General features: G+C 26.5%; 1 protein-coding gene across 2 annotated transcripts in view; it reads right to left on the bottom strand.

Moving 5' to 3' along the window:
* LOC107455637 (WD repeat-containing protein 18) overlaps positions 1 to 22,706 on the bottom strand; it is a 29,112-nt gene extending 6,406 nt beyond the window's left edge. Inside the window, exons 1-10 of one of the 2 annotated variants that reach the window (XM_016073273.3) lie at positions 22,575 to 22,706; positions 20,752 to 20,794; positions 17,852 to 18,031; positions 14,120 to 14,230; positions 13,908 to 14,041; positions 11,443 to 11,590; positions 8,452 to 8,595; positions 4,310 to 4,365; positions 3,178 to 3,305; positions 1,093 to 1,259 (exon numbers count right to left, since the gene is read on the bottom strand). In XM_016073273.3, the coding sequence (XP_015928759.1) occupies positions 1,093 to 1,259; positions 3,178 to 3,305; positions 4,310 to 4,365; positions 8,452 to 8,595; positions 11,443 to 11,590; positions 13,908 to 14,041; positions 14,120 to 14,230; positions 17,852 to 18,031; positions 20,752 to 20,781 (1,098 nt within the window). In that variant the 5' untranslated portion in view covers positions 20,782 to 20,794; positions 22,575 to 22,706. Of the gene's footprint in view, positions 1 to 1,092; positions 1,260 to 3,177; positions 3,306 to 4,309; positions 4,366 to 8,451; positions 8,596 to 11,442; positions 11,591 to 13,907; positions 14,042 to 14,119; positions 14,231 to 17,851; positions 18,032 to 20,751; positions 20,795 to 22,292; positions 22,488 to 22,574 lie in introns of those variants that run through there. The other variant, XM_071183284.1, reaches the window with a different exon arrangement.
* Positions 22,707 to 22,815: the final 109 nt, after the last annotated feature.

Genomic DNA, 22,815 nt, shown 5'->3' with positions numbered 1-22,815 from the left:
CTAAGCATATGCGACAGAAGATGAAGTGGAGTCTCGCCCCGAACGCATTGATTGTCTGCTGTGCTCCGCGCGCTTGGCAGACACCAAGACGCTAGGCCCGGTTAGAAACGGTGGCGTTAAAAACCACGTGAGAGAGCTCGGGAACAAAACAGAAAGAACGAGAAAGATCCGCGGGTGTTTTATAAAAAGGGCTGCTGGCAGTATTGGACAAATTCAAGGACCTATCAAGTTTTTCATGGACCTAAGACGTTTTTCAAGCACTTTCAAGGACCTAAATTTAGCAACAAAAAAATTCAAGGACTTTCAAGGACTCTCAAGGACCGTGGGAACCCTGTCATTAGAATTAAAATTTTTTCTGACTATTATATATTAAAATAATAAATATTTCTTAAAATCTATTTTTTGCAAGGAATTATCTTTGGATAAACGAATTTTATAGCCGAGGGCAAAATTTTTTAAATTCGCTTAAAAAGTTCTCAAGACATGGCGAAATAAGCAAAAAGTAAAACTAACATTAAGGGGTGCAAACTTTGAATTGTTCTCCTGACCAAACTATGGGGACCATATTTCATGGATTATGGTTGCTCTTTATATTTTAGGGTCGTCACAAATCTAAATCCGTTACACAAAAGGTATGCTTATTCAAAGTATGATTTTGCATCCGATTCCATAACTTAAAATATCTTCTGTACTAATTAATTAATATATTTGAGGTCACCCTCTTAAAGCATTAAGTCCTAAAATGTGAAGATCTGATCATTAGATCAAAAGTTATTCAGGGTGGTTTGCTTTTTTTTAATTTTTTTTTGGAGCACCGTACACTTTAGTGTATTTAAAAATAAATTTAGATGATCTTTTCCAAAAATTGGAAGAAAATGAAAATCAGAATTAACAGGTAGCCTTAAATTCTTTAATAAAATTAACTTATTCTTTGTTTAAAAAATAAAGGGAACAATTTATTTATTAACACTCCTACTGTACAGGTTTTTATACTTCATTTTCATTCATTAAAATTTTGTACAGGCAATACTTATGAGTTTATCGCAATATTTAACACATGCTTTGTACAACGACAAACAAAATGGTGCTTACCATTGAAAGTTCTTTATCTTGTGGTCTGAAAAGAACGGAATAGTCTTTTTCCAACTTTGCTCGATCATTTGGATAGATTCTTTCTAACTGTTTGACAACAATATAAGGTTCTTCATCAGTAAGTAATGGTGCTGGATAAAGTGTGAAAAAGGCATTGCGATAATGACCTAAAATAATATTATTAGAAAATACTTAGAAGTTAAAACGTAAGGTAATACAAGATAAAAGATTTCCAACAAAGGAAAAATTAGCTTTGTGCTGTTTAAAGTTAAAACATCCTACAATAATTATAATACTATAATGAAGAACTTGTCAAAACACAGAGATGCAGGATATATTAAGTTAGATCATCACTGGAGCTTGGAGCATTATTCTCCAACTTTACACTATAAAGGGTCGATAACAGTTTCACCAAATTTCCTGATTTGTTAGCAGCCTTTTAATCGCTACTGTTCTTTTATTTCACTTTCCTTATAAATTTCAAACAAATGCCTGTTTTACTTTATATTTTTACAACCTTTCATTCCTAATCCATTGCCACTTTTCCTATCTAATTCCTTGAACTATTTGTTGCTTCCCTCTTCAAAGCAGATCTGAACTTATAGTTTCTTATAACCATTTCACTTTTTAAAAAAATTTCAAACTTTTTATCTCATCAAAATTTAAGAGTTTTTTCAAATCAGTTTAATTTTTATGCCAGTTGCAGGAGAAATTACGAACAGTGACAATTTTATTGTATCATTTCATCAGTGTTTTAATAAATGCTTTCCATCATAGGGCGATTCCACCAATTATGAAAGACAAAAGCAGACTTTAAATGCATATAGCAAAGTTGAAATACACAGCACAGTTAAAATAATTTTTGTTAAAGTAACTTTATGTACAATTTACACTTATTCTAATTTTAGGCAACTTTCATAAACTTGAAAATTAAAAACTGATTGCTAAGCAGGTTATCCAATATGTTACATAAGTAACATTTTTCTTACAAACCTAATTAAATAAATTTTTAAAAAAAATTCAAACTTATGAAAATAGCTGAAAATTAGAGTGATTATAAAAAGCACCTAGAGTTATTTTAAGAAAAAATATCAGAACTGCTCCTTTTTAATACTGATTTATAAACACTTAAAATTTGCATACATAACATGCAAGATACAACATGAGAGGAATTGAATGAACCATAATGATCATGTCAGTTTATGTGAAATAATTGAGACTTTTTCAAGTTTTTTTATTTTCAGAATTTTATACACAGGGCTCGCAACTGATGTCAGTAAAGTTCTCAACCAATTAAGAGACTGTTGTTTGCCCGTTTTGTAGATCACAATGAAAAAAATTATGTGATGTCACAACATGTTTAATAAAATTGTTCAATCATTGTGTTGCATCGGCTACTGTTTCTTTGTTGAATTAGTAGGTAAGTTTTGGGGAGGGCTTGGGCGACAAAAAACCCTTCGAAATTATACATAACTTGATTTAAGAGCTATTGTATGGTACGCAGGATGTAGTTTTTAAAAATAACATTAATAGAACTTATATATATATGTCACAAGGGAATAAACCCCCTCCGAACACACCTTTAAAGCTGCACCACTGTGTTGAATGTTTCCTAGGAGAGCATGCGTATATTAGAATTATATTTAGGCATATTACAAAACAACTACAAAACCCACTTCATCTTTACTATAATTCATCCTTTTTTTTTGCTTTTCACTGCCTCACAATAACTCATTCATGTATCGATGCTGTGGGTAAGTGTTCCAGTATTCTCTGTCCTATCATATAGACTTTAAAAGTTAATAGACAAATTATTTATAACTACAAATTTTCTTGTTCAAATCTTAAAAACCAAAATAAAAATGCTAAAAAAAAGAACAAAATTATTGTTTTCATTTAAAATGGATGTTATTAAAAAGCTCAAAATATATCTTATTTACATTTGTTGTTGTCATTGTCTAATAAAATTTCTGGTTGGTTTATTTTAAAGATCTTGTGCATTTCAGGTTCTTGCATTTCACTTGTGCATGCATATATAAATAATGAATCAAGATATAAAAGCTTAAAATGAAAAATTATGCATACCATCAGAACAAGGAATAGATAAAATGCATGTAAGAGTGGCAACATCCCACAGTTTCAATTTAGAATCTAAAGATATTGATACAAACTTATCTCCAACAATAGACATTGATAAAGAAATCACTGCATTCCTAGAGAGAGAAAAAAATATTTATTTAAAAATGTTTTTCACATTAAGCATAAACTTTCATTTCACATTTAAAAAAAAAATCAATTGCAGAGATAGGTTTGATAAAATTACTAAAATGAGGATTGCTAAGTTTAGCTACAACAGCAAGGAAACAATGTGCTTTATTTGCACCAACAACATTACTTAGTTCCAAATTTTTTTTAAAAAAATGATCTTTCAAATAATATAAATTTCGTGTTATTGTGGCTATGTCTAAATATTTTAGACATGGGGAATTTAAGGAACTTTTAAAGTCAATAAAATACAAAAACTATATTAAGACTGAAAACTATAATTTTCAACAGTAATATTTTCCATTAATGATTGATGACATTACATGATCTTGAATTCAAAATTGTTTTATTATGCTTATTTTATATCAAACTTTTAATGAAGATTAAATTATTTTAGGTAGCTAAAGCATTATTTCAAAATTAAAAACTAAGTATGGAATAAAAAATCTAAAAAAAACTGAAAATTTCTGAATATTTAAAAAGAGAAAAGCTTCAAACTGAGAATGAATTTTACTTCATTTTTTTGCAATTTTACTTATTTAAATAGTTAGGCAAGCAACATACTAAATAAAAACACTATTTTGAGAGATCTTTTTTTTTTTTTTTTTTTTAATCGTAACATTACCAACTTCAAAAACGTTTTAAAAATACACAAACATTAAGACACTTTTTGAATAAATAAGAAGAAACTGGCAAAATCCAATAAAACTAGAAGCTATGCATTAATTATAATTTCTTTTTTAAAATTTATTCAGCCTATTTTTAAAATTCCAAATTGTAATTTGCAGTATAGTTCAAATAGTAGCACCATTTTAATTATCCCTGTAAATTAAAACAGTTAATAAAATTCTTGGTTTAAAAAAACAAAAATAACACTGTGAAGATAAACTATTTTTATTATTTGTGTCAAAAAATGTAAAATGAAATCACAATTTAAAATTAAATTACTTACCCATGAGCATTTATTTCCTCTTTATCCATAGGATTATTGTGAATTTCTCTAGGTTGCTATAAAAGTGCAGAAGAAGTTATATTAGCTTTAAATTTTAGCACTTAGATTTAAGACTATTTTTAATTTTATAACACAATTTGAGGGCACATACTTTTATTAATACTGATATAAAGATTATCCTGGAATCACATTATGTTAACCTATTGAGAATTATATGAACACAGATATATTAATTATGAAGTCAAATTTACTATTTTGAAAAACATTTTGTTTATTGAAATGTATTTCATGGAATTCAGTTAACAAATTTTAACCATTAAATCTCTATTCAGTTCGTACACTTGATTAAACTTTTCAAAATATACTAAAAAAACATACACTTTTTAAAAAAATAGAGTAAACCTTAAGAATTAGAACTTGGAAACTAAGTTTAACAAAAAATATATCCCTGAATAAAATAAAACAAATAAATATGTATTCCAAACTATTAATTAGTGATGCAATAAATTGGGAATCAGTATTCACATAATTTTCTATAAATAGGAAGAAAGCAGTATCTGTTTTCAGTATCAGTTCTGTCATTCTGAATAGTTTTATATATATATATATATATATAAAATTTTAAGATATTCAAATCAGGCTTTTTTGGCTAGTTGCCAAATACGATTCAATACAAAATTATGGAGAAATTTTTTTAAAATTTTTTGCACAGTGCTAAAGAACTATTTTAAATATTCAAATCTTACGCAATTTTTAAAGAATTCTTTTCATATTTAAATAAAATATTTTGTAATTAATATTTTTTTATATAGAAAATATTGCTCCAAATATTTTGTTTAATTTCAAAAATATTTTTAAAGTCATTGTAAAAAAATGTAAGAGAAAAAAACTATTTTTTTTTTATTTTTTTATAAAAATGTCTATATTTCTATAAGCATTTAAGTGAAGTTTACAACCAAAGTAATCAATACAAGTTACAAACTGTTTGATTTTTCTGGCACAGTGTTCAAAAATATTTGTTTTCTTTCATAATTTATTGTTGGTCCCTCAAACCTTTGGAAGCTTTAACCTTTAATGCTAAGTAAGGAAAATCCTCCTCTAAAGTTACAACCTAATCATTTAAGTATTTCTTAAGAAATTTAAAAAAAAAAAATGCCACAAACTAAAAGTGCCTCTTTCATTATTAAAGGTTAGTGCATAAACACATTGTTACAGTTAATCATCACTTAATCAGAAATGAAAAATTTAGTTTTATCATGGAACATGGGACTTAGTTTAGACAAAGAAAATTTTTTTTTTATTTTTTTATTCCAGCTTTGATTAGTAAAGATTTGGATTGTTTTATTGCAAAATGTTCAAGAAAAGTTAATTGGCCTGCTAAGGGATTTAGTGAATGGAGTTTCAATTTGAATTCTAATATTATTAAATATATTAAATTATTGAAATATAATTTTATTATTTGTTTTGTTGACAAAGCGTATAATAATTTTTGCTTTATTTGCAAACATTTTTTAAGCACTTAATGAATAAAGAATGAGAAAACAATAATACTTTGGTCAAAATTAATAATTCTAATTTCAGCTTTTGCCTCAAAAAATTTGTTTAAAAATCTATTGTATTAATTATTGCTATTTATTTCTAACAATTAAATTTCACAAAATGCCAGTTAAATTTAGATTTGCAACTTGTAGTAGTGGATGTAATAAATCTGTTTTCAGAAAAATGTTTTTTAAAAATGTAAACATCATTTTATAATAAATAACAGCCAAGACGTTATTAAGTACAGTAGGGAACCGATTATCCGGAACGATCGGGACCATCGCTATTCCGGATAACTGATTTTTCCGGTTTTCTGAATCGCTACAAAAAGCCGTTTTTTTATTGTTAAACCCAACTAAAAAAAATATATTTGGAAATAATCTTAAAAAGAAGAAAAAACGATCAAGTAATACACTAATGATTATTTCCAAAATGATGGTAAGGTAAAAATCTTTCAAAAAAGAAAGAAAAATCCTAAAATCTTATGAGGAAAAACACATTTTTTTAAAAAAATGGTCGGAAAATGTATCGAATTTCGTTCCGGTTTTTTGGTTTTCCGGTTTTCTGATTTCCGGATAACGGGTTCTGTACTGTATTTGAATAACAACAAAATGAATAGTATTCTTAGATGTGATTTTGAAAATTTATTAACAAGTATACCACACAATAATTTAAAAAATATTGGTTTCAAGACTACTGATACAGATTTGATTAATGAGGATAATATTAGAGAGGATTGGTATAATTAATGTAATGTAATTATATTTGAAAATTATCTAATTTAATCATATTTGAAAATTATCTTTTTTATGGTACAGTGTTTTCACTACAGCGCGAGAATCTCGCATATTTTTTTATTTTCTCGCATTAAAAAATGATTAACGCGAGAAGTTCGCGCACTGAATTTATCAATTTTAAAATGCACGAATTTCTTGAATTTTGGAAAAAATTTAGTCTTCCGCCATTTTGAAAAAGACATGAAAACAGCTACGACAAGTGTTGAGAAAAAAAGTGAGTTCTTTATAAGTTGTTTAAAGTTATCTCTAGTTTTCGCTGTTAATGAATTACCAAACTCCCTCATCGACAATTTAGAGCAATTTGTAAAAGTTTAAGTCTGTGAAAACTAATCTGGAAGACCTGACAAAGAGTATGAACATGGAAATAACTTCAACGAACTTCACTATTCCATAACAGAAATAAGTGAAGAACCTATGCTGGCAGATGTAGAGGATAGGAAAGTGTGTGCACAATGCTACAAATTTAATTAGTGATTCCGAATAGTTCAGCATCTATTGCAAGGTTATTTAGCCCCCCAAGCCGAATTAAAACAAAATATCGTAACAGATCGATTGGTAAGCATTTGAGCAAACCTAATGAGAATAGCTAATGAAAAAGTAGATACAGAACATTTTCCATATGATAATGCAGCAAAAATATTCAATGTTCAATGGTTTAGAAGTCAGAAGATGTTAAAAATGTATTATAATTATTTAAAAATATTATAATAAATTTTTAACATCTTCTGACTTCTAAACTTAGAATAGAAAAAATAGAAATATTTTTTTTCCAAGTCTATTCGTGTTTTTTTAATTTTTAGAAATCTCACTTAACTTTTTGAAATCTCACCCTGTTTTTGAGAAAGGGTGAGAAATTCTCTCCCATTTTTTTTCCTGCAATGAAAACACTGTGGTATGTGTTTTTACTAACAGATTCAAGGTAATTCGATGAGAAATTGTTTCTTCAGTGCTTTTGCTAATATATTTCTAAGATATTTATGAACAAAAATTTTTACAACGTAATTTATTAATAGGGTTTAGATTTATTGATGATTTCACCATCTTTTATTGTACTAATTTTGATTTAATTAAAGATATTTATCCTAAAGAACTTAATTTAATAAATATCAAGATTGACTCAATATTGAATAGACTATATAATTTGGTCAATATTTAAGCCTGCATAAGTAGATCAATCAAGATTGGGATTTTTTGTTCCCAATGAATATAGACGACGGTACTTAATTAAAATATTTGATTCGGGAGTTTGGCCCGTTTTCACATTTTTCTAAAGAGGACAGCACTGGAATATCATAATTTCACTTAATTGTTTTAAGGATCTGGCAAATAATACTTTTTGGTTACGTAAATTGTAACTTTCTTTTTTTTTATATATTCTATATGTAGACACATTATTCTCAGTGTATTTTTTACTTAAGTTATTTTTGTTTTAAATTGTGTTTCTCTGGATATTCTTTTTCATTTTCAGGTATTAAATTATACTCTTATTTTGTTTTCCATTACGGGGGTTCAGGCCACTGTCTGTTTTTGGATTAACCACTGACTACAGAAAGGCTCCGGCAATTTATCATGGCAGTGTACCCCCTGATGCAGTACTGTTTATGCTAACATGCATATCTTTAAAATTTATTTGATTTTTATTTAAATTCTCACATTTTTATTTAAATTATTAATGATATTCTTTAAATAATAACTTACTGATTGATTTGGTTAATTTATAATAGCATAACTCAAAGTTAATTAATTATAGAATCCATTTATTAAATTTTCCATTGCAATAATGTCTTGAATAAAAATTAAACTTACCTCATAGTACAAATTTATTTTACTTATAGTTCCTTTTTGTGTTCCAAGTATCAAATAATATTCCAAAGAGTCGATTGTGACAGAAGTAATTGGAATATCCAAGCACACTGATGTTAGCAATAACCCAGAATTTAATTCATAGAGCTGAAATAAAATATAATAGCTTCAAAGATTTGTAAAAAATTACTTTATTTTAATTATGTTACAACTATTCAACTGTAAAGGATGTTTGCAAGTTTGACAATGCTATTTTGAATCAGCATCAACATCAAGGATACAAACCTGATATGCATACAAATAGTTAATTTGGCGAAAAAAATGTGATTGATAAAAAATACCAATTATGATTTCATCTTTTGTTTTAAAAAGTAAAAAAAATTATTATAGATATTAAAAATTCATATATGAAAGGGAACCAAAGTTTTGAGACATTATGTGTTTTTCTGTTCTAACTTTACCTGTAGGTTAAATAGTTTTAGTCATACTACATAGGGAGTAAGTAATAATATACTTAAATTTTTTAAATTTAACAAACACCAACCGAGAATTTGAAAAGTTTAAATCTAATAAAAGCAGGGTTATTTAAATCAACAAATTTCTTTTAATATATTTTGATTTTAAAAGTCAAAAAATAATGTTTTAAATTATTAATACTTTTATTATTTTCTTATCTTAGTTTTAAAATTTATTTTAAATAAATTGATGCATTAATTAATTTTAGTTAACAAAATTATCTTTCTTGGTGTGTGTTAAATTACAACACATTTGAAATTACGTTTTTAAAAATCTTTTGATTCTTGAGATTGAAAGAATATATATAATATAATAATATCTTAATATAGACTTGCACAGCTGTAGAAAGTAATTAATAAACATGAATTGTTTTCAAAAAATAATGCAAATAATGCTAATTAAAATTCTATGTTTTGAATGAAAAAGCGTGGACTTAATATCTACATTATATTTTATGGGTGGAAAATGTATATTTCTGAAGCTTGAGGTTATATTAAAAGGAAATTACCCTAATATGCAAAAAATAGAAAGAAAAAAAAATAAGCTGATGAATTCAGATATTTTTTTTCTTCCTGATATAGTGTCCTTCTTCCATTTCAAAGTCTATTTGAAGCAGTAGGGTTATTTACTGGTATTTTTTTCTTATAATATGTTTACAGTATCTTTGACATTAGCTGATTTTCAATAAAGAAATTATGTGAAAAAGAAATTCCAATTAGTACATAGCCTATTTAAATATTTTTTTTTAAGCTTAACTTATCTATTTTGACATAGAATTAAAAATGAATATTTCAATATAAATATATACAGATTAAATATTTATTCATTTTTTGATGAATGACTACATTTACAAACACAATCTGTTACATTTATTCTGTCATTTTAAAAATCAAGAGAAAAAAAAAAGAAATCACAATTTTAAATTAAAATTATGGTTTGCTAATTGAAGCTTTGTTTGAATATAGTTAAAGTAAAGTGCAGGGGTATGGCCAAGCCAAATTTACTACCGTTTAGTGGTACCTTCACAAATTCTTGGGAAAAACGGTAGAATAATTTACTTAAAATACTTTTTTCTTAAAATTTTATTTTTGTGTCTCGTAAGAAACGATGAATCCATATTTTTACCATATTTGTGTTGATTTTTTAATATAATTTTTAATTTTCACAAATTATGTCTACATTTTCAGAAAATAGGTACCTCTCAGTAAAACCTAGACAGACCCCTGAAGTATTCTTTAAATTCTCTATTTCATTTAGTTTTTATATTTCAATCATGCATTTGTTTCAAAATGGTTGCTATGCATTCAAAGCTATGTATTATAATGAAAAATTATTTTAGTAAGTTAGAGCTTCTAAAATATTGTTATAATATAGTTTTAATATTAATTTAATTTTGATTAAACCAAAAATTAAAGTTTATTGTCATTTTAAACATAAATTAAAGTTTTCACAGTGTATTTGAATATTAAATAAAATCTGATTTAAATCAATTTTTTTTTTTAAAAAACATCAAAAAATTACAAAACCTTAATAAAAGTAGCTTTGAGATGATTCAGTTTTTGTAAACTTTTATTGAAATTAATCAGCTTAAGGTAATGTAGTAAATTTCTAATACTTCATAATATTTCCATTATCTTTGATGACTGTGGTATATTATCAGGGCTTGGAATTAACAAGGACGTTTAGTGAGGACTGTGGAATTTCGCCCATTCTGACTAAGATCCTGAAAGAGTTTCGCCTTTGAAGAATGCTTTGAGATTTTTCTGACGAATTACCAAAAGTTGTTTTATTGGATTCAGATCATGGGATGGACTAGTCCAGCTCAAAGTTTTGATCTTTTTAGCAGTACATCAACTTGACACAATTTTACTAATCTTTTATTATTTTATTCCATTCCGCTTTTTTATTATTTTATTCTTTGCCTGGGTGATAATACTATGAATCCATGTTAGACATCTCTTTGCATATTTCATCAGCGCTCATGTTTGAGTTATCAATCTACTCAATTCGAGTTATTATGTCTTGACTTTGTGTTGTTTTTCTCGAGGCTCCTGATTTTCTAAGATAGTGTGCACTTTTTCCATCTTTCCACTTTTTTACTAAGTGAACACACAAAGTGTGCACATCAAAAGATATACTTACACATATCATTTAATAAATATAAATTTTTTTGATTGAAACTCACATATTTCTAAGACATGGTTTTTTGCCCATGTCTATTAACCAATTTCTAAGAAATATTTCACATTTAAATAAAACCACACTCTTCTATCAAATGCTTAATTTCGTCATAACAATGTGACCTTCACACTGAAAAAATTCATTGCTATAGTACTCAAATGTAAGGATAAAATAAACAAATTTTTCAGGATTTCAAGGTGAATTGTACGGCAGATAAATGTGAATTTTTGTCAGAAATTCTTACTTTTTTTTCTTCAGAAAAGCTAAAAATTAAAAATAAAATAAAATGATACTTACTCTGCAAGTCATGTCAGCAGATGTTGTAGCAATACGAGAGTACATGCCAAGAGAGCCAACAAATATATCTGTTATTTCTTTCGTATGATTTCTCCAAGAATGTAAGGGTTTTACTCTATTAGGGTTATCTAAATTAGCACATGTAACCCTAAAAATAAAATATTGTAAAAATCAATAGCATAAATACATTAAAAATCATTAAAATAACCATCATTAATTATGACAAGAAAAAATGAATAAAATCTGAAACATAAAAAATAGAATAATGTTAATCATGGAAACAACACAATGAGGATTGAACTAACATGACAAATAAATGTAAAAATAGGTATAGTTTTATTTCTTCTATTAACATTTATTGTATAATACTGTTAAAAATGAAGACTAAAGTTTGAATTTTGATTGAAATAAATATAGTTCAAAAATAATAAGTTTTAAATACAGATCTACATTGCGAAATTTGAAAGGTGGTTTAATTTGAATAACATTTTTTGAAGAATTTGTCAGAGCTAAAAGAGCAAGGTGGACTGTAATTATTTAAAAATTTTTTTATTGAATGAAAAGAATGCTGGGAAGCTAAGCTTAGCGCTCCACAATCTCACCAATAAGGGCACGGACAGAATTTTAAGTTTATATAACTACTATATTGGGTTAACTATAAAAGAAGTATTCATTTAACTCAGTCTAAAAAAGTCTGTTTTCCAAGTATTGACATTATTGGACAGAAAACTTGAAATTTTACTTGTAAATAAAATGGATTTAAATAAACAGTTCTCCTAAATAAATTTTTTAAATCGAAATAACATACAGAGTAAAATCTCAAGGGATCATTCATTGCGAACAATGGATACCGGAAAATGACAATTGTGAGCCACCATAAAATAATAATTTGAAAATGTATGAAAAGTATTAAAGAAGTAAGGGATTTTTTAATAAAAAATTTACAATAATTAATAAAATATGTAATTATTTACAATTTAAAAAGAAGATGAATCAACATAATTATTTATAAAATATTTAGAATTTTCAATTTGAACACTCACTACTACCTTTACGCATAAACAATAAATTCATGACATTTGCAGTAGATTGCTGTTCATTATTTGCAAATTTGAGTGAAGTCAAAAACCCTTTTTTATATCAAAAGCTTTGAGACTTTTCGCGAAAATTGGCCCTTGTTGTGGTTCTGTTCTACCGTTTTCATAGTTTATCACTTTGTAGTTCTTTAGCTTCCACAACCTTTCTAAATTAACACTACAGTATTCAACATTTTCACTAATAGATGCATGTAATATATTTAACACAATGTTCAAGCTGCATTCTTCACATTGTAACGATTCCTCATTTTCTTCTTTATCATTAGCATCTTAAAACAAAATATTTTTTTTAATAAGAAAATTTCTTAGAATTTCTGAACAATAGACATGGGCATCTGATAGTTTAAAAAATGATTTAAACAGATATTATTAACATTATAAGAACAGCATTCGTAACAGGACAGTTAAAACAAGTCGATACATATGGGAAAATAAAGGAACACTGAGTGGAGGTTTGATTGTACAATATTTTACTTTCAAAAATCCTGTTAAAACATATCACCATAACTGATTCATGAGCCACGTTCACTTGTAAAGACTTACCCATGAATTGCCATAACATGAATCACATACGATTCACAAATTGCATAATTAGTAACAGAGGTGTGAGTTGCAACCATCATTTCCACAGAATGCAAAATGTGACTTCTAAATGACTAGAACAAGCTTCCCACTTAATTTCAAAAAAAAAAAAAAAAAAAAATAAAAAAAAAAAAAAAAAAAAAAAAAAAAAAAAAAAAAAAAAATATCCTGACTTTCAGAAAAATTTTATTGTAAAATCTAGACCGTATTTTATCAATACCATGAAATTTTTCACCAGAAAACTTTTATTTTATTTGTAAAATGAAATATTAAAACTTTGCGAGCAAAAAATTTTCATTGAAAGAGAATGAAACAAGGGAAAGTTTCACCAAAGTGTGGAACTTTTATAACAAATAATTGTAAAAGATGCTAGAATTATTTGACTTGAATATCAACAACTAATTGCTGTTACTAACGTCTCTAAGACTCATTATTTTTCAGGTATGATGCATGAATTTTCCAGGTTTTTGCAAAAAAAAAAAAAAAAAAANAAAAAAAAAAAAAAAAAAAAAAAAAAAAAAAAAAAAAAAAAAAAAAAAATCAACATTCCCTGACTATTTCTTGCTTTTTAGAGTCCAAATAAAATTCTGCATCAATTCCAGATTTTAACTGTTCTCCACCACCAATGGGAAGCCCTATAGAAGTGCCTTTAAGAATCACAATCAATGATTTGTAACCAATAAAAGCAAGATAACTAGAAAGACAGATTTCCACTAACAAAATTCCCAAAATTCTGCAAATTAATAGAGAAAATGTATCTTTTAAATGAAAAAAAAAAAGAGTTACTTTGATAATATCCAAGTTTGTACATGTCCATCTTTGCCTCCAGATATAAAAGCAGCGTCATCGCTAGTGAATTTAAGAACAGTTACATCTTGATAGTGACGAGTAAATGCAGTTAGCATCTCACCAGTTTGAACCTTTATTTGAAACATACAAGATATTAGACTAAAATAAATATAAAAAAAAGATAAATGAAAACAAAAAGTTGTACTTACATTCCAAACACGGATTTCTTGTCTAAAGGCTGCAACACAGTAAGTTCCACAATTGGATACTGTAAGAGCAGTGACTAAACCACAAGGGCTATTGATTAGAGAGACAGATTTCTGTACAAGAAGAAAAAGAATGAAATAGTGAGCAATACTGTAATCAATTTTTAACAAACTTGGCATCATAATTTAAATGACCACAATTTAATTTTTTAAAAAATTGCTAATTTAAGTGGAAAATAATTATATTCCAGGAATATACACACACATATAGAGCAGATATAGAAGAATTATTAATTGATGTTCAAAATAAAATAAAATAAAAAAGTAATGGATTGCACACACATCTCTTTCAATTAGAGCAAATTAAACAAAATTTTGATTACTAGTATAATGTTACTAGTAATATTACTAGTATAATATACACAATAATATGATTTTCAATACATAAATTTTACAAATCTTTTACAGTATGGTACATCCCAAAACCCCCACCCACATTTCCCTCCCTCGACTGAAGTCGCAATCAGTGAAAAACTAGGACCACTAATGCCATCTATTAGGGAAATAGTGAATTAAGTATCCTAAAGTAGAAACGAACTCAGCTTCTGCTTCACAAAATAGAAACTTTAATTTTTTCTCCTGCCCGAAGGCAGTTAAGTAGGTACAAATACTGCACGTAGTAGTTACCGAACTGGATTCGGGTGACACTGGCAAGGCGTTAAGTTCTGCTACTTCCCCTCCTTAATAAAGCAATTTATTATGGAAAATTACAGCTAGCTACTTTAAAAACATTGCTAAACTTTTTAATCAAAATCATGAAGTTAAATTAATTATAGATAGAACTTTAAAAGGAAAAAAAAAACTCTAGGTATAACTCAAAATAAAGATCCTTAACAATTTAATATAAGAATTGAATTAAACAAGCATGAAAAAATACGGTAAAAAAATTTATGATCTATCCATAAGCTGTTAGTATTTTAGAAAGTCAGCTGCATTTTATAATTCTAATTTTGGCAATAGCCACAGGTTTCAAAAAAATTTTCTGCACAAAAATTTAATCGGTTCAATAAAAATTTAATACCATAATAAAAAAAGTTACTGGTATTTTTATCCAGTAAACCAGAAAATACAGAGGGTTGCAGACAATGTAACTGATCTTCTTAACATTAGAATTGGAGAAAACTAAATTGCATAAATTGGTGGGAAATACAGGTATAAATTAGTCATGTCAGCATTTGTGTATCTTGGCCATGATTCGCTCATCATGGATTTACAAATCATTCCAACAACAAAGGATTATTTTCATGCGGTTTAAGTCAAGTGGTCATTTCTAGACAATATGATTTTAAAAGCTATTTGACATTAGACTGTTCAAGTATTTAAGTAACAAAACAACTTAATTTAAGTTTGCTGTCGATTTAATTCATAACAAATTCTATTAAATCTAGTTAAACTAATAAAAAAAAAACTATTTATAAGAAAAGATTAGCTACAAAACAAGTCATAACTACATCAATAAAATAAATAAATTATGTACTTAAATTTATTTACAAAATAATTAGCTGAGGAGAATTAATAAAAACTGTAACAGTTAGTTCAAAAAATATGTCTAAAATTTCACAGGTAAAAGAACACAGTTATCTGAAATATATTTGCTCAAATTAAATTGCAAATAATATTCATAATTTATTTATTTATTAGTTATATCAAGCAAGAAATAGAATATTTTTGATAAAAAAAAACAAAGTGCGTAGACAGATTTTTCAACAAAAAATAAGCAAGTTTTAGGTACATTTTAAGCACAAATATTTTTAATCACTTAAAAAAAAATAATAATAATTAGGATTTGTGCAGCATAATTTTTTTTTTCTCCATTGTTTAAAGTTCTTCATTTATAATCTAAAATCAATAAAATTCAAAAACATTTTCAAAAACTTTACTTAATCATGATAATAATTGCAGAGATAAACATTGCAATCTAATAATCTGATAAATATTGCAGAGAAAATTATGCAATTGTCGAAATTTAGAATGACAATCGATAGGGAAAAGAAAGTATCTCTTTTTTTAAGATAGAAAATTAAGCACTTTTTACAAACCCCGAATAATAAAAAGCATCTTTAAGGGCTTTTAAAAAACGCAAGTCAAAATTAAGCACCTTTTAAAAATGCTATACACCCTGAAATAAATAAATTTAAATTTGGGTTTAACTAATTGAAAAATTCTTTGAAAGAAACATACACACAGCCCCTGTGGCAGAATTTTTTCTGACTTTCTGCGACAAACCTAATTAGAACCAATATCTTTCTGCAAGATATTTTTATCGTTATAAATGTATGTGTAATGAATTTATAATAATAGATGAAATTCGTGTTTATAAAATAAGTCTACATGCATAGAATAAAACTGTGTATTTTTTTTCTTAATTTCATAATATAAGTTTACATTTCTTAATAAGTTTAAATTGTTTAAGTATAAATTTGCATAATCTTCGATAATAACGAAAAGTTATAAATGTATAGATCTGCAGACAAAAATGCTTACTAGAGCATAAATAAAGATTACCCAGAACCTGTAATAAGATAGAACTTATAGAAATAGCTAAGAATGGACAAAAAGATTAAATTTATAAAACAAGATAACTGAATTTGAAGTATCAGTTTAAAACAGTATGATTTAATGTTTCACTATAGTAGTTATATCAGGTACAGAAACAAATCAGGTGAAAAAATTAATATTGAAGTTGAGTAATCAAAATAATAAAATAGTATTGACTATAACCGAATTCTAAAAGCAAAAAAATTAAAGCAATGTTTGTTTCAATTTTTTCTACATCTAATTAATTTTATCTAATTAATTAGATTCGATTAATATTGTACTGACTTATTGAAAAATTTTTTTTTTAAAAAAAAGGAGGTAAATAAAACTTTTTTCGTGATCAGATTAAGTTCAGAACGAAAAAAATACACAGCGCTTGTGATTTCGCACTGTATTGTGTAAATATATAGCACTGATTCCACACGAAGTATGCAGAAGCAGTTTCCGACTCAATATGCTCAAGTCTATTCAACATCTCGAAACGAAATAGTCTTTATCAGTACTGAAACATCGGTATTAGAGCCATATTCATTGGATGCGATTTTTTTCGCATGCGTATAAAATGCTCTGTTCTCATAAAAAAACACAAAGCAAATTACTGCGCCAGCGATAGAGACCGAAGTTGGCAAATTTCCAAAAATAGCTTAATAAAGGGGAAAAAAATTCTCCCCTTTTTATCCAGTAACAGTTTGTGTTGGAGATTAACGGAGAATTACGAGCGCTTTCTCCTTCCGCGGTACGCTAGAAAAAAAAATATTTAAAACAATTCTGTAAGAAAAAAAGTTTGCAGAACCATTATTGCTTCTGCAGAATTTTTTTGTTTCTGAAGAAAATGATTTTTTTTGTTGGTAAAACAGCTTCTGTTTCTGCAGAATTTATTTTGAGAACTTTTGTTTGTGGCAAACCAAAAATTTTTATTTCCCAAATAAAAAAAATCTTTCTGCAAGAACTCAGTCGCTTTCTGCGACAATGTCGCTGTGTCGCCGTGTTTCTGCCACGGGGCACACAGCTACAAAATATCAGCTCACTTATAACATCATAAATAAAAAAATGTAACATGATTAATTACTTATACATGAATTATTTATACTACAAGAACATATTTTATTTGGAAAGGAAAAAAAAAATAGTTATTACATCATCTCCAACAGGCCACATTTTAATATCAGGTATGTTGATTGATGCACCAATAAAATAGTCTTCTCCAAGTAAAGCCAAACATTTTGGTGCTATAGTTTTCATAGAATAATTTTTTATTACTTTTCCAGTTTTAGGAACAAGAACAGAAACAAAATTTCCAGAGGATGTTATTATGACCTGTAAACAAGAAATATGTTACAATAATTACTGTAAATAACAAGAAATCTATCATACACATTATAATTACTATAAATAATTATGTAGTACTTTGTATATTTTTATAAATATTTTTTACGCATTTAAGGAACTTAAAGCTAACCCCACAAAACTTACTATATATTACACATATACAAAAATTAAGAACATAATAAATTATTTAGAAAACTTAATAAACAAACCCTAGTTAATGCTATACATTGATTAAAAGCATTTTTTGTGAATTCATCAAATTATACCGGTTCAGTTTTTTAAAATTGAATGTAGTACACTGTACACTCCACACAACATACTTTATTTTAGGATTAATTTTGTAAAAAAGCAGAAAGTACATATCCAAAAATGTAAAAGATAAACACATTTTAAATAATTAAATAAATACATGAAATTTTAACAAGAAAATAGTGTATGTAGGAAGCATATAATCTTATAATATTATCTACATTTTAATGAAAAAAAAATTGATGCACAATTTATTTTTAAATTGAGTAAATACCAATCTCAACGTGGGATCTTGAAATCCTATAAATATAAATCCAATGTGAGATTTTTAAATCACATGAATATAAATTGTGATATGTGAACATAAATCTCGATGTGGGATTTTAAGTGATGAATATGAATTTCAAGAAAAGCACAAAAATTTGCTTTAGTTAGCCTTAACAGCAGATTCAAACTACTTCAATATTTTATAGGACATAATGTATCAAAAGTTACTTTTTTCAGAAAATATTGAATTTCTTGTATTGGTGGGATTTTGTATTGGTTGTAATTTGTTATCACCTGTACTTTATCATTAATGAGGTAAATGAACATAAAAATTTGAACAAAAACCCTTAATTTACATTGATATTTGTCAGCTCTAATCTACAAAAGTCATATTAGACCTGTTCACACATATGCTACAGAAACATGAACCGTGTCTGAAAATGAGAAGGAAACCATTGGGATGTTTGAAAGAAAGCTCTTAACAAACATTTTTGGAGGAATAAAATGTGCCACTATTCAGTATCTGGCCAATTATTAAATATAACAACGGCCGAATGAGTGGACCAATATTCAATTGAATATTTCACTAAGAATTTTTTAAAAGAGTATTTTTGACACAGTTTTTTTTGTAGAAATTTTAATACATTAAATAAGAATAATCTAAAATGGAATTAAATTTTTATTATACATTATTAGAAATAGTTTTTATATGTATTTAGAAAGTTCTAAAACTTGTACACGGTTTGCAAATTTATATTTTAGATGACAAATGGAAAAGTGAAATTTGGTAAATTGAAATTACTTTATACTGAACCATGAATTTTGTACTGTTGATTTTTTAAATTTGTATTCAGGCAAGTCAATTTCATTATTTTTTCAACAATTGTTTTGAAACAATTAATTAAGAATGTTATTCTTTTTTTCCTCAATTTTTTTGTTTTGATTAAGACAAAAATCTGGTAATGTAAAAAAAAAAAAAAAAAAACTCCGATTTTTGACTTAGTGGTTATATTTTAATAACTAATAACAATTTTTTCTGTCTTTTTCTCTTTTGTGTTTTAAATTAACTTTACTCTTTATCTACAATTTTAATCCGACATGAAACTTTTAACTGAACTTTATTATCACTTTTTTTTTTTTTTTTTTAAAGAAAATANTTTTTTTTTTTTTTTTTTAAAAAGCAATGTAAAAAAGTTAAAGTCAGATTTTTAGCCATAAAACTTCTGTTTAAAAATTAAGAAAAAACTTGTTTTGGTTTTTAACCAGTTCTTTCTTTTTTAAAAAACCGGGTTTTATCGACGTTTTAATTAAGACTCAGATGATTTCTATTAAACCTTTTTTTTTTGAAAATACAATAATTGGAAAACTGAGATGTTCAGCTCTAAAATTTTCTTTCAAGAATAAAGGTCTATATTTATTTTATCTATTTTGCCTTTGTATATAGTGTTCTTTTATGATAAAGTGGCATATTTAAAAACGTTTATAGGCTATTTTTTTCAGGGAATATTATTTTTAGCATTTAAGTTTTGTTTTATTAAGAAGATTTTTTTTAAAACAATTTCTCCTTTCCACTTTTTTAACTAAAAACAACAGTTATTTTGATATATAGCTGTTAGTTTTTTATTTATCTTAAATATTTCTATAGGATAACTATAGTTTTTCTTCCCTTTTGCCCATACCAGTAATACAGCTGAGTTCTGATAAATTTTAATGATGACTAAACTTATTTATTCATAAAAAAATCACACTTATTAATGTTTTTTTTCTTCTTTTTTTATAAAAAAAATGTTGCTATTTGGCAGCTGGATATTCGAAATTCGGCCAATCACTATTCATTACAACCCTAAAGATCTTGACAAAATAAAGTATATTGCTATTCAAAGAAAGAAATGAAAGGACTTTGCCAACTACCTAACTTAAAATTGTATGTTAACAAAAATTAATATTTATAACTACAGAATTAAAAACTTGAAATATCCATTAGAAGCATCCAATATTTTAAGATTTTGCAGTTATCATAAAAATTAGTAAATATATATGTCATCTTAAGTTGAAGATAGATTGATAAATTTGGTTCAATAAGACAGATTGAGATGTGACCTTCATTACAACTTTGGGAATTGAGATCATTCAAGTGCCTTTTGTGTAACAAAAACTTATGATTATCTTTAAAAATAATGATTCGAACTTACCTCATTAAAATCCCAGTTGGGCTCCCCCATTGTGCTTAATTACCTAAAATGAGAAATTAAAATCACTTATTAAATACGAAAACAATGCTAAGAACAAAATAATATAACTAAATCAGAGAAGTAATAAAAAAAAAAGGTATTTAGCCAGTCTAATATTTGCCACCATCAAATTATCAACTCCACTAATCTACCTTTGGCGAATACTTCAATAAAAAATACATAATTTTTTTTTTTTTAATATGTGGAATATACCCAAAGGAGCTACCTTACGTACATAAGTTAAACCCCACCTCTTAATGATTTTTTTCAGTTTCATGTCCTTATATTTTCGCTTAAGTCATGATTGTCATCAAGTTTTTGGGAGGTAAATTATACAGAAATGTAGCCCTGTAGTTTTTAAATTCACATTTTTGTTAAGTTTTCTGTTCAATAGAACAGTGCATTCATAGGTAAATAAAAATTTTATTAATTACAAAAGTAAAAATTTACTTTACAAAAAAAATTTTTTTTATTAAATTAATAAACAAAAGTCCAATTAAATGGAATTAAAAATGAAGGAAAAAATACGATTAATCAGCTAAAAAATGGGGAGATTTCCGTATCGTGATCTGTGGCAGAATAATTGCCAAGTCTTGGAAATTTCCGAGAAGTGGCCCCACAAGAAATTTAAAAAAAAAAAACATCACAGAAAGGGACCAACATGAAAGGTATAACTCGTAGCCACCCCCGGGCAAACATCTACATGTTTTCTTTAAAAAAATTTTGCAAGTTTAAAATCTATTTGGCACCTTAGCGATTGTAGTTGGATCAGACACAGATCAGGATACGGAAATATCCCCGTAAAAATTATTAAATAAGCTGTAAGCTTGCTTTATACATACAATTATTTCTTGTTTGTTTAGATACACAATAGATGCATCTTTTGCTTTCAAAAAAGGAAAATTACTTTAACTTTTTCTGTTAATTGAAAACTTGATTTTGAGATAATTCCCTATCAGTATCTACCTGTTTGCCTCAATTACTTTCACCAAAAAAATTTCCTTTTTAACCTGCAAAAATTCCAAAAAAATTTTTTTTGCTGTTTTCCCATGAGTGATTTAGAATTACACCCTTCAAGTTGGGCCCTTTCTGCAATGTTTTTATTTTAATCCACCCCCCATATTGCATGGTTGTCACCTAAACTTGGACACTTATTTGTGGCACAAGTCATGATACAAAAATCCTACTTTTGATTTGTTCCCACTATTAAAATAGGAAATCATATATAAGGAATTTAAAAAAAAAATTCTTTCAGTTTAATGTTTTAAAATAATACAAATAAATATAATTTTTCTCATCGAAAATATTAGCATAAACTACTTCCAAGTAATTACTATTGGTTTATTTTAAGAACTAAAATTTTTAGAACAGAAGGCATGAAACAGTTTTAGAATAAAGACGAGAAAAGTTGCTTGATTGAAAAAAACATAGAATCTATTCAGCAAAAGCTTGAAAAATACGCCGTCATTCTACAAAATTATAAAATGAAAAATAAAACTCACGATTACACGAGCCTCAATTTATATTAAGTCAAAACTGGATGGGGGGAAAAGACGATGAACAACTACAGAAAAAATAATACTGGACTCTGAATAATAAAATCTCTAGTTATCATGTGTATTTTGTTTAATTATTAACCAAATACTAGTACTTTTTCTTAAAACGTATGCTACATTTCACATGAATATTCAAGATCAGGAATAGATATTATGTTTGTAACACATACAAAATTATGAAAAGCAATTCGTTTATAGATAATAATGAATAAATAAAAAATAACATACTTGAAAGTAAAATGATTTTTAGTATTAATTTATCACCGGCGCTGAACTCAAAAATTTAATTTGTTATGTTTTGTTTTAGTTAGAATTGAAGATTAAAATGGTTACAGTTAATAAGCTTTGAAGCTAGTTATTCGGTTAGCTTTGCGGCCTTGTAACTAGAATTTCTGTAAATTAAATTGTTTATTAAAGTTTTGGTTAAGAATTTAAGTCTCTATTCTTATTTCTTATATATATATAAATA

The sequence above is a fragment of the Parasteatoda tepidariorum genome, chromosome 7 (genome assembly GCF_043381705.1).
Source record: "Parasteatoda tepidariorum isolate YZ-2023 chromosome 7, CAS_Ptep_4.0, whole genome shotgun sequence".
In the NCBI taxonomy this organism is placed as follows: Eukaryota; Metazoa; Arthropoda; class Arachnida; order Araneae; family Theridiidae; genus Parasteatoda; species Parasteatoda tepidariorum.
The sequence above is the reverse complement of the archived record's forward strand: the minus strand, read 5'-3'. Positions and strand labels throughout refer to the sequence as shown.